Source organism: Hemiscyllium ocellatum, chromosome 24 (genome assembly GCF_020745735.1).
Source record: "Hemiscyllium ocellatum isolate sHemOce1 chromosome 24, sHemOce1.pat.X.cur, whole genome shotgun sequence".
In the NCBI taxonomy this organism is placed as follows: Eukaryota; Metazoa; Chordata; class Chondrichthyes; order Orectolobiformes; family Hemiscylliidae; genus Hemiscyllium; species Hemiscyllium ocellatum.
In genome coordinates, this window is record NC_083424.1 from 44,935,556 (window position 1) to 44,958,915 (window position 23,360).

Sequence of the window (23,360 nt, forward strand, 5' to 3'; positions counted from 1 at the left end):
TAGTGACACCCATATCCCACACAAGAATAAAACAAAACTGCATTTATTGTTTACACTTGTAGCCTGTACGGGAACCAGTCTAAAGTTATTCCCACTTTCCAACAAACTCACTTGTCACCATTTCACTGTCAGAACACCTAGCTTCTGTTGAAATGTCTTCCTTTGGTCTCCTGAGAATCCCTGATCAGACATCCAGTTGGAAGATCCACTTTCTGCAACTCCTCCGCAAGGGCATACACAACCAATCTTCCAGTAATCTTACATTTGTGTAGCCCCTATCTCTTTGACGAGAGAACACACACAAACACACACCCAATAGCACCTGGCCTGGAGGCTAAAAGAGAACAGATTTTTCTGTTACTGTTCATAACAATTATTGCTCCCCCCACCCCCTCATTTTCTGCCTGTCCTGGCTCTCTGAATACAACTGTCTGAGAATCTGTACTTTTTTTCTCAGCTCCCTTCCCCCTCCACATTCCTGTTGAAGGGCTTATGCCTGAAAAGTCAACTCTCTTGCTCCTTGGATGCTGCCTGACCTGCTGTGCTTTTCCAGCACCACACTTTTCGACTCTGCCTATAGCAAAACCAACTATTTCTTGCGCAAGCATGACCCTGACATTCCCATAGCTGGTCATTATAACACAGCGTCCTGCTCACATGCCCACATGTCTGTCCTCGGCATGCTGCAGTGTTCCAGTCAATCCTAGCACACACTGCAGGAACAACATCTCATCTTCAGACTTTACAACCTTGTGGACTTAATATTGAGTTCAACACCTTCAGATTGTGAACCCACTCCCATTCCTTCCCTTTCTTTTAACTTTACTTGTTACATTCTCTATCACAATATCCTCTCTCTCCTCCCCCACTTCAGTGGGACTGTCTGTTCTTTCCAGTCTGGCAGTTAGATACACCATTGCTTTGCCATTCTCACATTCCAAGCACTCAATCTGAATTATCAACACCCTTTCCCTCTCACTAAAGCATAAACACTGCCCCCTCCACACTTCATATCAGCTCTGGTGAAGAGTCATCAATACTTGAAATGTTAGCTTGCTGTCTGTCTATGGATGCTGCCTGACCCACTGTGATCTCCAGCCTTTGTTGTTTTCAGTACAGATTCCTATTCTTTTGTATACACACACACACACACACACACACACACACACACACACACACACACACACACACACACACACACACATCCTTGAGAGGAGACAATTTAAAACAGGGTTGTCCGAACTATTTACATTGCAGGGGTGGTGGTTACTGGTGAGTTTTATCACCAGCAAACAGAAGAGAAAGCACCTCTGGCTGTATTTTTTCATACTTTCTTTCACATTTTCTTGCCAATTTTTGAAACATCCGTTGTTGGTCAATGGGCCAGTTGGTGGGCTACCAGTTGGATAAGCCTGGTTTAAACCATCTTACAAAACCTCTCATTTCAAAATGGATATTTTCTCAATCAACCTGGACAGAAATCTTATAACATGCTTCTGGAACAGGTGGGACTAGAACTCAGTTTGCCTGTTCCAGAGGTCGGCATGCCACATTTAATAATGCCCTAGGCCCAAGCATCATCTGCTGCTTCAGCAATGACCTTCCCTCCATCATAAAAGTTAGAAGTGGGGATGTTCGTCAATGACTGCATAAATGACTTGCGACTCCTCAGGTATTGGTGTGGTTCATCTTGTGGGTGGCAAGACCTGGAAGACATCCAAGCTTCAGTTGCTAAGTGAAAGTAAAATTTGTGCCACAGAAGTGCCAGGCAATGGCCATCTCCTACAAGGAAAGATCTGACCGTCTCCCTTTGACATCCCATAGTATTATCTTTGTGCAGGTGAAAGAGAGGTTGGTGACACATTGAGAATGGATCTTAGGATGTGGTGAGAATAGTGGCTTGGGAAGTCTTGATTATCAAGGAGACCTTCGTAATTCTGGACAGATCCAAAGCATGAAAGGTGGAATTTTAGCTGGAATCCAACTGGAATAAATTGGAAACTGAAGCAAACTGCTGAGGGAGAGGATGGGACGGTGGGAAGAGGAATCAGTGCATTATGTAATGATACTATGGCTTTAAGAGGTGTATTTGGTCCTTCTTTTTAAATAAATAATGGTTGAGAGACATATATATAAATATAGTGTATGAATAAAGTGCGTTTTGCTTCAAGACAAGTAGTTTGACTAATCAAATTGCATCCAAAATACAACCCCTGGCACTTGCCTCTAAATTAAGAAAAAGTTAAGGTCCTATATCTTTAATATATTTTGAGGGGGTTTGGCCTTGTCAATAACAATAATCAATTTTTAAAAAAGAAAATCACAGTTCACATTCCTCCATAAAGTCAATAATGATACAATGTTTTAAGTTTAACCAATTGGATAAAAGTATAGTTTAAACTGAAGAAAGCCACGTTATTGATTCACCACATGATTAGGAGAAAGTGAGGACTGCAGATGCTGGAGATCAGAGCTGAAAATGTGTTGCTGGAAAAGCGCAGCAGGTCAGGCAGCATCCAAGGAGCAGGAGGATCGACTTGAGCCCTTCTTCAGGAGACCTTCGTAATTCTGGACAGATCCAAAGCATGAAGGGCTCAAGCCCGAAACGTCGATTCTCCTGCTCCTTGGATGCTGCCTGACCTGCTGCGCTTTTCCAGCAACACATTTTCAGCTCACCACATGATTAGTCCAGTTTGGATTTCATGGACCCATGTTGTATCTCAGTGGAATATAAAAACAAGCTGCTTTATTCAAATCTAAAGTGATAGAATTCCTACACCATTGAAGCAGGCCATTCAACCCATCCTAACCCTCTGAAGGGCATCGCACCCAAACCCAGCCTCCTACCCTAACCCTGCATTTCCCCATGGCTAGTCCATCTAGACTGCACACTTACGGGCAATTTAACATGGACTATACACCTAACCTGCACACCTTTGGGCTGTGGGAGAAACCTGGGGAAAACGTGTAAACTCCACACAGACAGTCACCCAAGGATGGACTTGAACCAAGGACCCTGGTACTGTGAGATAGCAGTGCTCACCACTGTGCCATTAGGTTGCCCATAAAGGTTGCTTTGAGGATTCATTTTGAACACTAAAAATCAGTATCTCATTGAGAGACACAAAATTCTGAGGGTGTCTGATAGGGAGATGTTTTCATTTATGGGAGAATCTTGAACTAGGGAATATAATTGCAGAATGAGGGGACGCACATTTAAAACTGAAATGCAATGGAACCTCTTCTCCCATTGGGTTGTGAATGTTTAGAATTATCTACCCAGAGAGGCTAGATCAGTGAAAGAGGAGGTAGATAGATACTCTACAGTAAGGAAACAGGCCCTTTGGCCCACCACACTGACCCTCCAAAGAGTAACCCACCCAGACCCATTCTCCTACCCTATATTTACCCCTGACTAAGGCACCAAACACTATGGGCAATTTAGCAAGGCCAATTCACCCGGCTTGTACAGCTTTGGAACGTGGGAGGAAACCTGCACAGACACAGGGAGAATGTGCAAAATCCACATAGACAGTCACCCAGGGCTGGAATTGAACCCAGGTCCTAGCACTATGAGGCAGCAGCACTAACCACTGAGCCATTTAGAAAGTTGAGGGCAATAAGGAGCTAACACAAGAGAGGAGTTGAGATCAGGGTAGATCACCCGTGATCTTGCTGAATGGCAGAACAGACTTGAAGGAGGATTGGTTACTACTTCTCTTATATTTTATGTTCTTAAGCAACAGGAAGAAACTGAAAGCAATATTATTTACAATTTCCTTTCCTGAGAAAGTGGTAGCTTAATTTTTAGATCTTTTGCCCACTCAAGTTACATGAAGGAATATCTACTGTAAATATCGAACATACATATTTATTCGACTTCTGTACAAATTGATTTTCTTGACATTGCAAACTTTAAATAGGCCTACGTAAACGTGTTCACCCTTTTGAAGGCAGGACCATTTGCGCATAAACCCAGTACCAATTACTAGATGGGGATCGTTTAGATTTATGGGTATATTATTGAAACATTATCTACCAGTAGTTCTCCAGGTGGAACAGTACATTCTCAGAGTTGTTGGAAGCTGAAATTCACTCACACGAGTGGTGTTATAGACAGATAGAAATGTCCAAACGTAATTGAGAATAATCTACACATTAATGATGCCCATTATGGCAGCTGAGTCATGCTGTGGCTAGAAAATAGCATAAACATCAAAAAAGCTGATAGTATTGCCTACAGGTAGAGACTTCATCAATCTGAAGAGGCCAGCTATCCAGAAAATTGCTGCAATAATTCCCAGTAAGTGTAGTAATCAGAAACTCAGAACCTCACTTCAGTCGCTCAATTGATGATTGTTTCAGGCCACCTAGATTTCTATATGTTCACAATATGGTCTCCTGTACATCAGGGAGATGAAATGCAGACTGGGCGACTGCCTTGTGGAACACCTACATTCTGTCCATGCAAAAGACCCTGAGCTTCCAGTTGCCTGCCATTTCAACACACCACCGCACTCCCTGGCCAACACCTCTGTCTCAGGCTTGCTGCACAGCTCCAGTGAGGCTCAGAGCAAGCTGGAAGAACAACTTCTCATTTTCCGCTTGATGATCCTGCAACCTTCAAGACTCAATAGGGAGATCGATAACTTTAGAGCCTTCAAACCTCTTCCATGTCGTTTATGCACCCCAACACTCCCAAGTCCTGCATTAATTTAGGCCAACCCATTTTCACTTGCTTGTGCTTCCCATTATCAGCTTTTCTCCTTTTCTAGCTTATTATCAACCACCCCTTTGTCTGCTCACTTTACTTCTCTCCACAGGGCTCCATCTCCATTTATCAGCACAGTTCTTCACCGTCACCCCCTGTCATCAGCATTTATACCACTTTTACTTAGTTACTTGCAGTTCTGAAGAAGGGACATTGGACTTGGAACGCTGACTGCTTTCTTTCCACAGATACTGCCAGACCTGTTGTTCCTTCAGCAATTTCATTTTATTTCGGACTTACAGCACGTAGTGTTCAAAAAAGATTTACAAGGGTGTTGCCAGGGTTGGAGGGTTTGAGCTGCAGGTAGAGGCTGAATAGGTCGAGGCTATTTTCCCTGGAGCATCGGAGGCTGAGGGGTGACCTTATAGAGGTTTATAAAATCATGAGGGGCATGGATAGATGGAATAGCAAGGTTTTCCCCAGGCTAGCAGCCCAAAACTAGAGGGCATAGGTTTAAGGTGAGAGGGGAACGACTTAACAGGGACCTAAGAGACAACTTTCACGCAGAGGGTAGTGTGTGTATGGAATGAGCTGCCAGAGGAAGTGGTGGAGGCTGGTACAATTGCAACACTTAAAAGGCATCTGGATGGGTATATGAATAGGAAGGGTGAGAGGAATATGGGCCAAATGGGACTCAATTTACTTTGGATCGTTGGCATGGACAAGTTGAACAGAAACATCTATTTCTATACTGTACATCTTTGACTCTATCTGCAGTTATAGAGTCATAAAGATGTACAGCATGGAAACAAAGCCATTGGTCCAACTCCATGCTGACCAGATATCCTAACTTAATCTCGTCCCATTTGCCAGCACTTGGTCCATATCCCTCCAAACCCTTCCTATTCATATACCTGTCCAGATGCCTTTCAAATGTTGTAATTGTACCATCCTCCACCACTTCCTCTGGCAGCTCATTCCATACACACTCCACCCTCTGCAAGAAAGTTACCCCTTATATCTTTCCCCTTTCACCTTAAACCTATGCCCTCTAATTCTGGACTCCCTCACCCCAGGGAAAAGACCTTGTCTATTTACCTTATGCATGCCCCTCATGATTTTATAAACCTCTATAAGGTCACCCCTCAGCCTGCGATGCTCCAGAGAAAACAGCACGAGCGTATTCAGCCTCTACCTGCAGTTCAAACCCTCCAACCCTGGCAACATCCTTGTAAATCTTTTCTGAACCCTTTCGAATTTCACAACATTTTTCCTATAGGAGGGAGACAGAATTGCACGTAATATTCCAAAAGTGGCTTAATCAATGTTTTGTACAGCCTCAACATGACCTCCTAACTCCTGTAGGAGAAAGTGAGGACTGCAGATGCTGGAGATCAGAGCTGAAAATGTGTTGCTGGAAAATCGCAGCAGGTCAGGCAGCATCCAAGGAGCAGGAGAATCGACGTTTCAGGCATGAGCCCGAAGAAGGTTCCTGAAGAAGGGCTCATGTCTGAAACGTCGATTCTCCCGCTCCTTGGATGCTGTCTGACCTGCTGCGCTTTTCCAGCAACACATTTTCAGCTCCCAACTCCTGTACTCAAAGCTAATTCCTAAGAGTTGAATGAGTGAGATTAACAAGAATAGCTCTTAAGTAGATAATACATTAAAACGTCTGACAGAAAGTTTAAATTTTGATTTGGAAAATTTAACCCATGAGATATTTTTATTCCAAGAATATCTTCCTAAATCAGCAAGGGCACATGATATATCACCTGGCATATCCAGTCAATTCCAGATAGTACCTTTACATATCAGTTGTTTAACAGTAGTATGCAGAGGTATGAAGGACAGTGACATATATATTTTTAATTAATCTGTTCACGTTACAACATATGTCGAGGGCAGGTGTGTCTTGAACCCATACCGACTGGCCCAGAGGTAGGAACAGCACCACTTTGTCAGCAGAGCCTGGGGCAGTGACTAAAGTTTGCATTGAGGGTAGAGCAGGTTCTTTGGTGGAAGAGTTTAAGAATGAGCTATCGTCAAAAAACAACAGCACAGTCCTTGTGAAGAGTTCAACACGTTGGATAAGGTGCATGGATCCATGGACTTGGGTGAGGTCTGAAATGAATACTTCACATCTGTATTCAGAGGAGAAAGACATTGTAGCTGGAGATTTCATTTAGGAATCTGAGGCCTTGAAACATGTTGAGATTAATAAGGAGGTGGCAGTAGATGTTTTAGTAGGCATAAAGGTGTGTAAATCCCCACCGCCTGATGAGATGTAGCCCAGGCTGATATGGGAGGCAGGGGAAGAGATTTCTGGGGCTCCAGTAGGGATACTTAATACTTCACTGGCCACAAGTGAAATGTCAGATGTCTAGAGAATAGCTAATGTGGTTCTTTTTTCAAGACAGGCAATAGGGATAGGCTAGATAATTACAGACCAGTTAGTTTGACGTCAGTGGTAGAGAAATTATTGGAAATAAACCTGAGGTACAGGATTAATCAACACTTGGAAAGGCAGGGCCAATCAGCACGGATTTGTTGGAGAAAGATCGTACCTGACTAATTTGAGTTTTTTTGAAAATATATTGACTAATATTTTTTGACTAATATATTGATGAGGCTGGTGCAGTGATATTATTTACACAAACTTCAATAAGGTCTTTGACAAGGTCCCAGATGGAAAGCTGGTCCAAACGTTATGAGCCCATAGGATCCACCAGAAGTTGGAAAACAGGATCCAAAATTGTCTTGTAAGCAGAAAGCAAGGAGTAATGGTGGAGAGATGTTTTTGTGATTGGAAGCCTGTGACCAATAGGGTACCACAGGGATCGGTGCTGGGACATTCGCTGTTTGTTATTTTATGTAAATTAATGACTTGGATGTGAATGTAGAAGGTATAAATAGTACATTTGCAGATGACACACAAATTGGTGGTGCTGATGACAGTGAGGAGGATGGTTTCAGCGTACAGTTTGACAACAGCAGATAGAGTTTAGTCCTGATGAGGGTGAGTTGATGCATTTTGAGAGGTTTAGTGAGAGAAGGATATACAAAATGAATGGTAGGTCCCTAAGGAGTATTGAAAAACAAAAGGACCCTAATGTACAAATCCATAGATTCCTGAAGGTATCAGCAAAGGTAGACAGAGTGGCTAAGGAGGCAGGCAGGATGCTTGTTTTCATGAGTCAGGGTATAGAATATAGGAGCAAGGAAGCTTTGTTACAACTTTATAAAATATTTGCAAGGTCACAGATAGAACACTGTGCAATTCTCATCAAAACACTTTTGGAAGGACATGATTGCACTGAATAGGGTGCAGAGGAGATTCACCAGGATGTTGCCTACGATGGGAAGTCTCAGGTATGGGAAGAGACGGGATAGACTGAGTTTGTTTTGCCTGGAACAAAGGTGGCTTAGGGGGAAGTCTGATGGAAATACACAAAAGTATGAGAGGAAATTGATCGATATGGACAAGTTGGGTCAAAGGGTCTATTTCCATGATCCTCAACTGGCCTGGTCTCCCATAATAGAGCTGAGTTGGAATCTGTTCATAGCAGGACTCATAGTGACACCTATCCATTTAGAAACATTATGAACAGATGTGCTGTCTATATCCATAAGTAATACCATAAGCTATGCAATTTACATAAAAGCAAAAATAATATTTTAAGTCTGGAATAGAAACAGACTAGCAGATCAAGGTATATTAACTCACCAACTCAAAACTAGATAACCTGGATTAACTTCTCCCTGTTTTTAATTCACCCAACGTTGCACCTACATAACCAGTATTGTTGATCATTCAGTCTGAATGGGTAGACTGAGTCTAAGCTTGGTGCATGCACAAAGCTAACTACACAGATGTGGTAATGGTGTGTTTCTGTAGATGTAGCAAATCTGTTCACCATATACAGACAGTCATCGGAGAACTATTTAGATCTTTACATCTAACCCAAGAATCCATTGTTCCAGCACAGGAGGCCATTCAGCCCACTGTGTTTGCATCAGCTCTTAGAATCACCAGTTAATGTAATACCTTTCTGTTCATAACCTTGCCCATTCTTCCTTTCAGAAAGCAAATTTATTGTCTTTCGGATACCTTGTCTGAACTTGCTTCCGCCATAGAGTCCAGAGAACTCTGGCTTTTTCAGCACTCACTATGAAAGAATGTTATTCTGCAGACAGAGTGTGTTAACTCCAATTTATTATTTAGGACTGACCCATCAGCTAACACAGACATGCTTCTTGCCACATCAAAAGCAATAACAGTCTAATTGTTCTGCAGTTAATTGGTTAGGCCACTTTTGGAATACTGCGTGCAATTCAAGTCTCCTTGCTATAAGGAGGATGTTGTGAACTTGAAATGGTGCAGAAAAGATTTACAAGGAAGTTCCCAGGATTGGAAGGTTTGAGCTATAGGGAGAGGCTGAAACGAATGGGGCTATTTTCTCTGGAGCATTAAACTCAAAATCCCTACAGTGTGGAAACAGGCCATTTGGCCCAACACTCCAAAGAGTAAGCCATCCAGACCCATTCCCCTACTCTAATACTCTACATTCACCTCTGACTAATGCACCTAATCTACACATCCCTGAATACTATGGGCAATTTAGCACAGCCAATTCACCTAACCTGCCACAATCTTTGGATTGTGGAAGGAAACTCGAGCACCTCGAGGAAACCCACACAGATACAGAAAGAATGTGCACACTCCATACAGTCAGTTGACTGATGCTGGAATCAAACCTGCGTCCCGACGCTGAGAAGCCATTGTGCCAACCACTGAGCCACTGAAGACCTTATAGAGGTTTATAAAATTATGAAGGGCACGGATAGGGTAAATAGACAAGGCCTTTTCCCCAGGGTGGGGGAGTCCAGAACAAGAGAGCATAGGTTTAGGGTGAGGGGAAAGATCTAAAAGGAATCTAAGTGAGAAGGTGTATAAGGTATGAATAGGTCGGGAAAGAGTTAAGTTTAGGCTTGCTTGACAAAAAGCTCAGCTAGCATAGATTCAGACAGTCATAGAGATGTACAGCATAGAAACAGACCCTTCGGTCCAACTTGTCCATACCGACCAGATATCCCAACCCAATCTAGTCCCACCTGCCAGCACCCGGCCCATATCCCTCCAAACCCTTCCTATTCATATACCCATCCAGGTGCCTTTTAAATGTTGCAATTGTACCAACTTCCACCACTTCCTCTGGCAGCTCAATCCATACACATACCACCCTCTGTGTAAAAACTTCTCCCTCTTTTATACCTTTCCCCTCTCACCCTAAACCTATGCTCTCTAGTTCTGGACTCCCCAACCCCAGGGAAAAGACTTTGTCTTTTTCTCCTATCCATGCCCCTCATGATTTTATAAAGCTCTATAAGGTCACCCATCAGCCTCCAACGCTCCAGGGAAAACAGCCCGAGCCTGTTCAGCCTCTCCCTATAGCTCAAATTCTACAACCCTGGCAACATCTTTGTAAATTTTTTCTGAACCCTTTCAAGTTTCACAACATCTTTCCGATAGGAGGGAGACCAAAATTGCACACAATATTCCAACAGTGGCCTGACCAATGTCCTGAACAGCTGCAACATAACCTTCCAACTCCTGTACTCAGTACTCTGACTAATAAAGGAAAGCATACCAAACGCCTTCTTCACTATCCTATCTACCTGTGATTCCACTTTCAAGGAGCTATGAACCTGCACTCCAAGGTCTCTCTGTTCAGCAACACTCCCTAAGACCTTAACATTAAGTGAATAAGTCCTGCTAAGATTTGCTTTCCCAAAATGTAGCACCTTGCATTTATCTAAATTAAACTCCATCTGCCACTTCTCAGCCCATTGGTCCATCTGATCAAGATCGCATTGTAATCTGAGGTAACCCCCTTCGCTGTCCACTACACCTTCAACTTTGGTGTCATCTGCAAACTTACTAACTGTACCTCTTATGCTCATGGCCAAAAAAACTTTTATAAATGATGAAAAGTAGTGGACCCAGCACTGATCCTTGTGGCACTCCACTGGTCACAGGCCTCCAGTCTAAAAAACAACCCTCCACCACCACTCTCTGACTTCTACCTTTGAGCCAGTTCTGTATCCAAATGCTAGTTCTCCCTGTATTCCATGAGATTAGGGCGGCACGGTGGCACAGTGGTTAGCACTGCTACCTCACAGCGCCAGAGACCTGGGTTCAATTCCCGACTCAGGTGACTGACTGTGTGGAGTTTGCACATTCTCCCTGTGTCTGCGTGGGTTTCCTCCCACAGTCCAAAGATGTGCAGGTCGGGTGAATTGGCCATGCTAAATTGCCCGTAGTGTTAGGTAAAGGGATAAATGTAGGGAAATGGGTGGGTTGCGCTTCGGCGGGTCGGTATGGACTTGTTGGGCCGAAGGGCCTGTTTCCACACTGTAAGTAACCTAATCTATCCTTGCTAACCATCTCCCTTGGGGAACCTTGTTGAATGCCTTACTGAAGTCCATATAGATCATGTCCACCACTCTGCCCTCATCAATCCTCTTTGTTATTTCTTTAAAAAACTCAATCAAGTTTCTGAAACATGATTTCCCAGCACAAAACCATGCTAACTATCCTTAATCAGTCCATGCCTTTTCAAATACATGTACATCCATTCCCTCCAACAACTTGCCCAGCACTGAGGTCAGGCTCACTGGTCTCACCTGGATCAGACAATGTAAGTAAACAATGCGGTGTTGGAGGCAAGGTAGTAGGTTAACAAAGTGAAAAAGCATTCATTATATGCAAGGCCAGCTAACAACATGAAGAAGTATTCATTATGCAAAGACAGTTATACAAGGTGAAAAGCTTCATCTGTACTATGGAAACTCGCTAATTGTAATTGTCACCCAATCAAAATAAATGTTGCCTTATCCAGATGCAACTCCCTATAAGTGACTATATAATTCATCAAGAATCTGCTGTCTGAGAGAAGACCGATAACTCATGTCTCTGTGCACACGGGCAATCATTCTCTCTCCCGTCAGGGCCCAGAATAAAGATGAAGGAGATAAAACTATACTGTGTCTCTTAGTGTTTTGCTTTGACTGAAGCGGGAATGAGACAATAATATAGGCATAGTCGGTAGGATCCAAATGAATAGTTACGATTGGACGGTGTCAGCGATCACCCAGAACATTGGTGTCATTGAGAAGGACGGGCCGACAAGGTAAGATTTTAAACCTTGGTCCCTCTTGATATACTTGTGAGTTGGAAACGGTCCCTCTTTTCAATCATTCTCTATTCTACGGACTCCTTGAGCAGTAATTTGTTCGGTTGAGAGACAGTTTTACAAGCATGCTGACAAACAGATGCTTGAGTCCTCTGGGCTGAATCGAGGTTCAAGTCCTTTGCACTGTATTTGGGGGGATTAATTAAGTTCAAGTCCTCTGCACTGTAGTTTTTTTTCTCCTGGTTATATATTTTTTACTTTTACCCCCACACTACCGCCTAACTGCAGTAGTGTTTATATTTCCTCTGCGCTGTATTGGTGGCGGGGGGATTAATTAAGGTTCAAGTCCTCCATATGTATTGGAGTTCGAGTCCTCTTAGTTGAATTGAGGTTCAAGTCCCCTGTGTTTTGTTGAGGTTCATATCCTCTGCACTGTATTGGGGTTTGAGTTCTCTGTGTTTAAGTGGGATTCGGGTTTGCTATGTTAAATTGAGATTTGAGTACTCTGTGTTTAATTGGGGGTTGATCTCCTTGAGGAGTAAAGTGCAAAAGAGGTTAAAGTCCCCTAGTGACAAAATCAAACCTTTGGGGGACCACATTCAGATTATTCAAAAATTATTTTTCTTTAACAAATTGATACTTGGCTAATGTGAAAGCTGTCAGGAAAAGTATTTCAAAAGTCTGGAACAGCAAGAAAACAAAATATTCAAGAGTCAGTTTCTGTTCAGATTTCAATCTCAAATATTCATGGGAAGCATATGCAGAATATTCTAAAATATGTTTTCCAAATGAAACTTACCAAATAAAACCGTCAGAATTAGTGTCAACTTTGGTAGAGAACAACATTCTTTGAATTTGCAATATGAAGGGGGCCAGTGAAGTCTTAATAATGAACAGAATTGAAATAGTTCAGCCTCAAGTTCTAATATTCTCTAAAATCTTTAACAAAACATCAAACTCAAAATGCACTCTTTTGAGTCTTTGTTCTGGGAAAGGGAGCGGCTTGGACTGTGGCACCATGTGTTCTGCTGTGAGGGCTTTCTCTTTTTATAGGAGTAAATTCAATGAAAGGATGCAAAAAAAATAGAAACGCTGAAATTAAGGTTGTACTAATAGTTGTGTTGAAAAAGGACAAATTCAATGTAAAATGTGCCACACTGAGAGGGCTCGATGTTTCAAAATTTTGGTTTGTTGAAACTGGTTCAGAAAATCCTTTTAAAGAACTGTTTTGCCTTGTTTGAATCAGGATCTCAATTCGTTTTTCTGTAAAGGGGCAGATTTTGATTTTATATTGAAATTGTACACCATTATGTCCTTTTTAAAATTATCAAACTGGACGCCTCAAAACCAATTAATTGAGCGCCTTAAACCCCTGATTTGTTTGAAATTCTACAGTGCTTGTTTGAAACAAACAGTTGGGTCAGTGGTCATACTTTAGCCAGATGAGAGTATTGTATTAAAATACCTTTGTAGTTGTATTTTTCATGCAGAGTGTTCATAAAAAGAGTGCATTTTGAGTTTGATGTTTTGTTAAAGATTTTAGAGAATATTAGAACTTAAGGCTGAACTATTTCAATTCTGTTCATTATTAAGACTTCACTGGCCCCCTTCATATTGCAAATTCAAAGAATGTTGTTCTCTACCAAAGTTGACACTAATTCTGACGGTTTTATTTGGTAAGTTTCATTTGGAAAACATATTTTAGAATATTCTGCATATGCTTCCCATGAATACTTGAGATTGAAATCTGAACAGAAACTGACTCTTGAATATTTTGTTTTCTTGCTGTTCCAGACTTTTGAAATACTTTTCCTGACAGCTTTCACATTAGCCAAGTATCAATTTGTTAAAGAAAAATAATTTTTGAATAATCTGAATGTGGTCCCCCAAAGGTTTGATTTTAGGACCGTTGATTGTTGTTTATAATTGACAAATTGTTTAGAATTTAGAAGCTTATGGATTGTATAAAGCTTGATAATGTCAGTAATAGTGAACAGAGTAATAGACTTCAAGAATTCAAAAGATATTGAAATAGTCAGACACAATTTAGTGTAATTAAATGTGTGACTGTCTTGGCAGGCAAGGAATGAGGGGAAATACAAAGGTACTTTCAACAGCTAACTTTGTCTCTAGAGTTTCTTCACTCACAGGTAAAGCATGCCTTTGGACCCTCCACAACCTGATCCAATGGATTCAATCAGCTCCCCAGTCACGAGCATGAAAAGTGGAGAAGCTAACAACAATGAAGAGGTCCATAGCTTTCTGTCAGTGCCCTCCCTATGGACATTAAACCATGTGAGCTTTACCTTGTCTTTTGATCGTTTAAGGGATATGAAAATTCATATCAAGCAAACATCAAAACAGCCAGTTGGCTTTGTTACATTTGACAGCAGAAGCAGCTAAGATTGCTGCATTCACCTAACCTGCAGCTGCACTGCACGCTCAGATGAGCTGGTATCCTCTATCTGAAGCGTCTCCACACAGATGGAAGTCTCGTCAGTTAAAGTATTTAACTGCCCTTATCCAAGAATCGAGACTTATTAGTGGAGTGGTGTGCAAGGACAGACTGAATTTTGTTTTCAGATTGGACTTTACTGAAGGAGATTTTGGAGAACTGTTTCCACTCAACTTAAAGGGGTTGGAGTAGTCACCAAGGACTGTGGATTTAATAACTTTAGTGGTTAATTTTTTCCACATGGGAGGATTCTTCAAATTCTACTTACTGCACAGACTAGTAATTTTTTTGTTGTTATAATCATTGTATGCTGTGTGTCAATAACTTGCTTAAATACTGGCTGACAGTCTTATGAAAGCTGGTAGTACTATCTAGGTGGTTACAATGAAATAATAACAAGGGAATGAGAAAGTGTATAAGGTACAAGCAGGTTGACAGAGATAAGTTTAGGGTTGCTCGACAAAAGGCTCAGCTAACATGACTTGGATCAGAGAAGAATTTGCAGTAAACAATGAGGTGCTGGAGGCAATTTATTATGCAAAGCCAGTTAACAAAATGAAGTATTCATTATGCAAAGACAGTTAAATCAAGGTGAAAAGCATTCTTCATGTGAAGCCAGTTAAGAACATTTATTGTATAAACACCAGATGGCTTAATCTCTATTATTGAGACTCATCGATTGGGTGACTGCTCCAATCAGCATGCCTTATCTGGATGCTGCTCCTTGTAAGTGACTATATAATTCAACAAGAGTCTGCTGACCAAGAACTCATGTCTCTGTGCACATGGGCAATCGTTCTATCTCCCCTCCCCGCCCCCCCCCCCCCCCCCCCCCCCCCCCAAGGACCTGGAATAAAAATGAAGGAGGAAAAACTATACAGTGCCTGAGCGTTTTGCTTTGACTGAGGTGTGAACCAGACAACATAAGAGGCAACCTTTTCATGCAGAGGGTGGTAGAAGCTAGTACAATTACATTTAAAAGGCATCTGGATAGGTATATGAATAGGAACGGTTTGGAGGGATATCAGCAAAATGCAACTAGATTAAGATACATGGCTGGCCTGGATGAGTTGGACTAAAAGGAGTCTGCTTCCATGGTGCACATTTCTGATTCCAAGATGATGAAGCCCTTTTACTTGCTTTCATGCTGTCAATTTTGATAACCTGATATTGAGCACTAGATGTACGTACATAATCCATTGCTTTATATCGATTTCTTACTGGAGCGAAGAACAGATGGTAACAAATCCCAGGTCTGAATAGTTTCCAACATTGGTAATGAGTGGGGTCCAAGCTCAGAAAGAAGCTGGCCTTATTCTGGACTTGTTACAAAATGTTACATTCACAAGCACCACATAGAACATTCCCTCAAAAGCCTCACAGCAGGTTAAAATTTCCTGTATTTTAGTCATTAACTAAAGCTCAACCCATCAGATCCAACAGCATTCATTTTCTCCACAACAATTGAATTTTTCACAGTATATTTATTATGGTGTTACCTCATTAATGGTGAACACATTACATATCCGCTTTTTAAAAATAATGCACACATTCACATGATCTTTTTAGACGTGAACACCAGGCCAGTCTTCTCAGCTTCAAATTTTCAATGTTCCTCTGCATCTTCAAAGCCAGTGGGCAGAGGATTGGTATGGGGGTTGTGGAAGAAGGAGTGCGTCCCATCACCCCAAGGGAATGGCTGTGGATGGAATAGTAAAACAGTACATTAGTCAAACTGTTAGAAGGCAAAATGTGGACCAAGTCATTCACCTTGCTTAAGATCAAAGTGTCAAAGTTTATCCAACTTGTGGAGCACCTTTGGTTAAAATACCTGTCAGCCCACTATCTGTACAGATTAATTTCCCATTAAAACCCATTAATTTTGGTATCTCACTTATAAAACTGAAAAGTCCTTGACAGTGCCCGAGTGAAGATGTGAACTAGAGATCCAAGATGGCGGCGACTCAGCAAGTCTGAGTTTACAGAGCTCTTCCCAAAACCTGGGTAAAGTGAGTTACTCACCCCCACCACACTTACCAAACCACCCAAAAAACATTTCTAACCTTAATTAGCTGCTTACTATTATATTTAAGCAGTTTAATATTAAGTGGATAATGAGTAAACCAAAGGGATCCCGCAGCTCTCAGAAAACAAAGACCCCTCCCCCACCCTCCTCTCCTCCGGCTGCAGCTGATGTAAAAACAGGCCTTGAAGAGATGATTGCCAGGCTGGAAACGACACTCGTCAATTTCATCGCAGAATCCAGACAGAGATGGAATGCATTCGAAGAAAAGCTACAAAAGTACAGCCAGGCTCTCGAGGAATTACAGGGCCGAGTGGAGGGGGCAGAGCTAAAGGCCACGACCTCTGAGGCTGCAGCACAAACAGCTGCAGAACAGGTGCCAGCTCTGGAGCAGAGAGTCCGGGCCTTTGAAATCTACATGGATGACCTGGATAATAGAAATCGGAGAAAGAATATCCGTCTTCTGGGCCTCCCTGAACAAGAAGAGAAGGGACAGTTAGTAGTATTTCTGGAGCGATGGTTGCCCCAGCTTTTAAACCTGGGGGCTGAAACTGACCGGGTAAGGGTGGAGTGGGCCTACCGGGTCGCAGTACGCGGATCTGGCCCAAACCAGCGCCCACGCCCGGTCCTGTTCCGGCTGCAGAGTTATAGGGAGAGGCAGATACTCCTGGATGCCTCCAGAAATCTTGGAAAGGATCCTAAAGCTATGATCCATGAAGGATCCAAGATTATGTTATTTCAGGACTTCTCCCCGGCTTTGGCACGAAGGAGGAAGGCGTTTGATGAGGTGAAGAAATGTCTAAGGAACTTAAATATTCAATACACCTTACGCTACCCAGCGACGTTATGCTTTAACCACGAAGGATCCGAGTATAATTTTAGATCACCAGAAGAGGCTAAGGAACTTTTAGACTCGTTTAAATAAATTGTAAGAGACAATTTATGTTGGCTTGCCTCTTCCACACTCCGTGGGGAGAAGTGGATACTTTACTCTACTTTACTTTTGCTTCTGGGAGCAGGGTTGTCTTCCCTTGCTATTTTATGTTATTATACTTAACTGTAATTTGTTGGAGTTGTAATTTTATAGTTATGTGTGTTTGTACGTGGCATTGATGCTATCAGATATACTCAGGTATGGGTGGGGAGGGGTAGGGGTGGGGCGCTCACTGTTAACTCTAGCTCGGTATTATATCTAAATCCTATTAAGGAGCGCCCGGGTCAAGGGTGGGACACTGTTTGGGTGAGGATATGGTGGACCTTTAGAAAGGAAGTAAGGCCCCCTGAGAACAAGGGGGAGGATCTCCATTCAAACATGTTTTTTTTTTGTTCTTATTGTTTGGAAATAGTTTCCTTTTTATTATACTGTTATGAGTGTATTAGAGAACATTTTCTCTTGTTTGAAGGATGTAAGTGACTCAACTATACACTCTGGATAATTGTGGATTAGATTAGTAGTTAACTGAGTTTCATTGTTTTTCTTTCTTCTTTAGTATCATTCCTTTGAATTTTGATGATTATATATTTAAGATCTATTTTTATATTAATGTTTGTGCTTGAAAGTTCTGTTTATTTTTGTAAATCTGTCAAAATATTAAATTTCTAATAAAAATATCTTTTAAAAAAATTTTAAAAAAAAGATGTGAACTAAAATTAAACTAACTTCAAAATTGTAAATGCCTGTGATCCATTGTCATTACTCCCCCTCAGCTTCAAATTAAAAATAAGAGAATCTATTGAAATCTCCAACCAAACATGACATTAGACAAGAGTATTATACAAAGTGAGGGACTGGCAAAGTCAGGTCTTTTCAAACACTATCACCCCCAAACTGATCCAGTCAATAGTGAGTCAGCCACTAAGAGCAGCCCAGAATCATCCTATCATCACATGCTACATGCCTACTTCTGCAGATACAGCAGAGGAAATTCACTGGGCAAGACATAATCTCATTTCATCAGTGTGCTCTTCACTTGGGGTCAGTCAAGTATTCTCCAGTTTTATATGAGATATTGAAATTAAGAAACAGTTTCTCTATGGGTAATGGGTCAACAGCTATTTAAATCAAAGGTGCGCCACAGGCAGGAAAAATGTTGATGCTTTGATCTTAGGGTGAATGCCTCAAATCATCTTTCACTCCATTAACCCACTTCCTCCAGATCCAACTCGACACCTAATGAAGCCAGAAGAGGAAGAGAAATTCAACTTAAAATCAAGAGGGATATAGATAAGGTGAAAAGCAAAAGGTCTGTTCCCTAGGATAGCGGAGTTCAAAACTAGAGGGCATAATTCTAAAGAGAGAGAAGAAAGATTTAAAGAGGGACCAGATGGGCAACCTTTTCACAAAGAGGGTGAACTGCCAGAGGAAGTGGTAGATGCAGGTATAGTTATAACATTTTAATACATTTGGACAGGTACATGAATAGGAAAGGTTTAGAGGGATATGGGTCAAATGCAGGCAAGTGGGACTAGTTCAGTTTGGGAAATCTGGTCAGCTTGGATGAGTTAGACCAAAGGGTCTGTTGCCATGCTGTATGACTATGAGTTGTCTCTGGAATCAACTGAAAAAACTGCTTGAGTCAGCTAATTTCCCAATAAAGTGAGGAGTGTAAATGCTGGGAGAGTCAGAGTTGAAAAGTGTGGCGCTGGAGAAAGCACAGCATCCGAGGAGCAGGCGAGTCAACGTTTCAGGCATAGGCTGTTGATCAGCCATTGTTGATGTCAACTCTCCTGCTCTTCAGATGCTGCTTTTTTTCAATGCCACATTTTTCAACTAATTTCTCAATAAATAGTATATGGTACAATTCCCTGAAACCTTACTACTGGATGAAAAAGAATGAATCACATTTCAATTGACACAGATTTGTCACTTGATTAACACTATTATAGGACAAGCCAAACAGAGAACAGCCAGGGAATTCCCAGAGGCATGGCACTCATCCACAGATTCAATCAATAAGCACATCGACCTGGACCCAATATACCGACCACTGCAATGGACAGCTGGAACTGACAACCAGAAGCGGCAGATTCAAACCACTACAAATGCCGGAGGAAAGATCACAGAAGCGCTTCACAGGAGGCTCCCAAGCACTGAGGATGTCACCGAGACAGGGGACAAAACGTCTGCAACACAAATCCCCAGCTCGGCGAACAGAACCACAACAAGAACATTATTACCATTAATTATGGTGCTCACAACTATGAATTGCCAGTTTCACTTAATATGGTAAACAGAAGTCAGGTTACACCAACTAGTCCAAAGGAAGAGTTTAGATCAATGTTTGGGCTTTCAAATTTCTGTGCCAAAGTTCAGAATAACAGAAATCCAAAATTATGTTATCTTTAATAACTAATAAACACTTTAGACATAAGGTGATTTACTCTAATTTTCCAGGTATTTGTATTTCACATCAGATTTTCTTCAGAGAACTCATGTTTTAAAGAATTTGACTTAATAAGTGAGGGATGCTAATTTTGATACTTTACAGTTGACAACTTTGTGCACATGCATCATTTGTTAACTCTACAACAGCACAAGATTTCCATGCTAATAACAATCCTTGAAGTTTGATACAGTACTCACTTTGGTCCTGATGCGGAGGTGTTCATAAGGAACAAAATCATGTCTCTCATGGCTGTGCTGCTGTGCCTTCAGGTAGCAGTTCAACATGCAGACAGTTACACCAGGAATCGCAACAATAAACGTCAGAATCTTCCACATACGGGCTGCCGGGAGGACAGGAAAACAAACGTACATTCCAATCAAATATATTTGGAGACAATATACTTAGTCCTTTACACAAAAAGGAAGTGATTCCACTACATTTTTAGTCCCATTGTAAGTGAATTGTGTTGACCAATAGTAGTCAGGCACTTTTAGCCTCACTACTGTTAGACAATGAATGCAATAAAATGGCAAAATAGTACCAGTGTTTCTAGGTGCACTCTCAATGTTTAGAGTGGGGACACCAGCCCCTCTGAGTCAGGAAACCAGGATTCAAGTCCCACCTGAACCAGGACTACATCATAACATCTCTGAACAGGTTGACTAGAAAATGTGAAATATATATCAAGTTGAAGATCACATTTGGATTATTTGGTACAGATCAACAAAATGAGTTAAACATTCAATAGGGTACTAGAAATTAACAGCAGCTGCTGTTAAATTCTAGTACCCTATTGAATGATTAACTCATTTTGTTGATCTGTACCAAATAATCCAAATGTAATCTTCAACTTGATATATATTTCACATTTTCTACCACATAGAAGGAACAGCTTTGGTAATTAGCAAATAACATTCAGAAGAGATGAAAATCAGCAAATAAAACAGATTATAATTTGGTGTAAAGGGTTCACATCTAGGTCATTCCTCCCCATTACTGCCATCCTCACCTCGAACTCAAAAAGAACTCGCAGGCATTAGGATTTTAACACCTAACACAAGGTGAAGACAAATGAGGCCCAGCTGCCGTTAACAAATGCGCACTAGCATATTTCAGCACATGACTACGATAGCGATTTGAAGTTGTATTATTGCAACCACAACCATAAGCAGACACATGTAACCTCACAGTCTCCCACTGCATCTAAACACTGGGAATTTAAACCAAAGAAAATATGGAAATACATTCAATGAGGGAATTATCGGGGTTTTGTTTCCGTTTGGTGCAGGTGCCGTTTATTTAACGGCGGCGACGTTTATCTCACTAACCGTGCAAGAAGGTGGAGGGTGGGGGTGGAGGGTGAGGGTGGGGGTGGGGGTGGGGGTGAGGGGTGAGGGGGTGAGGGGTTGGGGGTGGGGAGGGAGAAAGAATTCCCCCCCCGCCCGCAAATCAATCCCCACCCCGGACTGCAGTCAGGCCCCAAGACGGGGGAGGGGGCGGGAGACAACACCCCCCTCTCCACACCCCATTCACATCCCCCACCCCCGGGACTGCAGTCAGTGAGACTCCGGGGCGGATCCAGAGCCTGGACAGGGCCGCGGGGCCAAGGTCACAGCCAGTGTCCGCCTCCCCTCCTACCCCCGGGGCAGGCCGTGTGTCCACCTCCTCCCCATGTAGTGACCCCCGGCCGTGCTCACCCCCCTGGTGCTCCTCGGACGCGGCCGCTGCAGACAGCTGTCCGACACCGCTCAGGCTCCGGCGAAACATCCGACCCCAAACCGCCGCCATCTTCACACTGCAATGCGCAGGCGCGGAACTGGCCGGAAACACGCCGAACCGGGGCAGAGGTCACAGCGAAAAAAAATTAAAATATTTTATTCTCAACACGACGGCAGCTGGAGTGTTTTCATCACTTCATTCAACACCGTAGTGTTGTTTTAAAATATGGGTGTGGTGGGGCCAGACGTAAGGGGGCGGCACCAGGTTATGGGGGGCGGGGCTACTCTGAAGGGGCGGGGCAGGTATGAGGAGGGCGCGGGGTGACAGACTGAAGGGGCGTGGTCATTCCGGTAGAGGGCGGGGTCAGACTGATTGGGCGGGGTCAGACTGATTGGGTGCGGTCAGACTGATTGGGCGGGGTCAGAATGATTGGGCGGGGTCAGACTAATTGGGCGGGGTCAGAATGATTGGGCGGGGTCAGAATGATTGGGCGTGGTCAGACTGGAGGGTGGTCAGACTGAGGGGGGAAAATCTGAGTGTAGAGGCGGGGCCAAAATGCTCAGGGCGGGGCCCAAAATGTTCAGGGCGGGGCCAAAATGTAGGGGCGGAGTCGGTTTGTAGTGGGCGGAACCATGCGGTTTATGGGCGGGACAAGGTGGGGACAGCAGATGCTGGAGATCAGAGCTGGAAATGTGTTGCTGGAAAAGCACAGCAGGTCAGGCAGCATCCAAGGAGCAGGCTAAGATAAAAGGTAGGGAGGAGGGACTTGGGGGAGGGGCGATGGAGATGCGATAGGTGGAAGGAGGTCAAGGTGAGGGTGATAGGCCGGAGTGGGGTGGGGGCGGAGAGGTCAGGAAGAAGATTGCAGGTTAGGAGGGCGGTGCTGAGTTCAAGGGAATCGACTGAGACAAGGTGGGGGGAGGGGAAATGAGGAAGCTGGAGAAATCTGAGTTCATCCCTTGTGGTTGGAGGGTTCCCAGGCGGAAGATGAGGCGCTCCTCCTCCAGCCGTCATGTTGCTATGGTCTGGCGATGGAGGAGTCCAAGGACCTGCATGTCCTTGGCAGAGTGGGAGGGGGAGTTGAAGTGCTGAGCCACGGGGTGGTTGGGTTGGTTGGTCCGGGTGTCCCAGAGGTGTTCTCTGAAACGTTCCGCAAGTAGGCGGCCTGACTCCCCAATATAGAGGAGGCCACATCGGGTGCAGCGGAAGCAATAAATGATGTGTGTGGAGGTGCAGGTGAATTTGTGGCAGATGTGGAAGGATCCCTTGGGTCCTTGGAGGGAGGTGAGGGGGGAGGTGTGGACCTGACGAGGGAATCGCGGAGGGAATGGTCTCTCAGGAACGCCGAGGTGGGGAGGGAAATATATCCCTGGTGGTGGGGCCCGTTTGGAGGTGGCGGAAATGACGGAGGATGATCCGATGTATCTGGAGGTTCGTGGGGTGGAAGGTGAGGACCAGTGGAGTTCTGTCCTGGTGGCGATTAGAGGGGCGGGGTTCAAGGGTGGAGGAGCGGGAAGTGGAGGAGATGCGGTGGAGAGGATCGTTGACCACATCGGAGGGGAAATTGCGGTCTTTGAAGAAGGAGGCTATTTGGGTTGTTCGATAGTGGAATTGGTGCTCCTGGGAGCAGATGCGGCGGTGGCGAAGGAATTGGGAATATGGGATGGCGTTTTTACAGGGGACAGGGTGGGAGGAGGTGTAATCTAGGTTTATGGACGGGGTCAAAGTGTCAGGGCAGGGCCATACTGTCTGCAATAGAACATGAAATATGAGAAATGTCTATCTCTTGTGCTTAGGACCTCTCGCCCATCCTCCTGCCCCTCTTAATCACCCCAAATGTTCATCTTCCAAACCCATTAGGTGTCACCACCAC

At 43.3% G+C, this 23,360-nt stretch overlaps 1 protein-coding gene across 1 annotated transcript; it reads right to left on the reverse strand.

Moving 5' to 3' along the window:
• Positions 1-15,823: 15,823 nt before the first annotated feature.
• Positions 15,824-21,580, reverse strand: LOC132827179 (cytochrome c oxidase subunit 6A, mitochondrial-like). The gene is made up of 3 exons (XM_060843741.1): positions 21,466-21,580; positions 19,966-20,108; positions 15,824-16,058 (listed from the first exon to the last, which is right to left on the reverse strand). The coding sequence occupies exons 1-3, from the start codon at positions 21,554-21,556 to the stop codon at positions 15,966-15,968; spliced, it is 327 nt and encodes a 108-aa protein (XP_060699724.1). The 5' UTR covers positions 21,557-21,580; the 3' UTR covers positions 15,824-15,965.
• Positions 21,581-23,360: the final 1,780 nt, after the last annotated feature.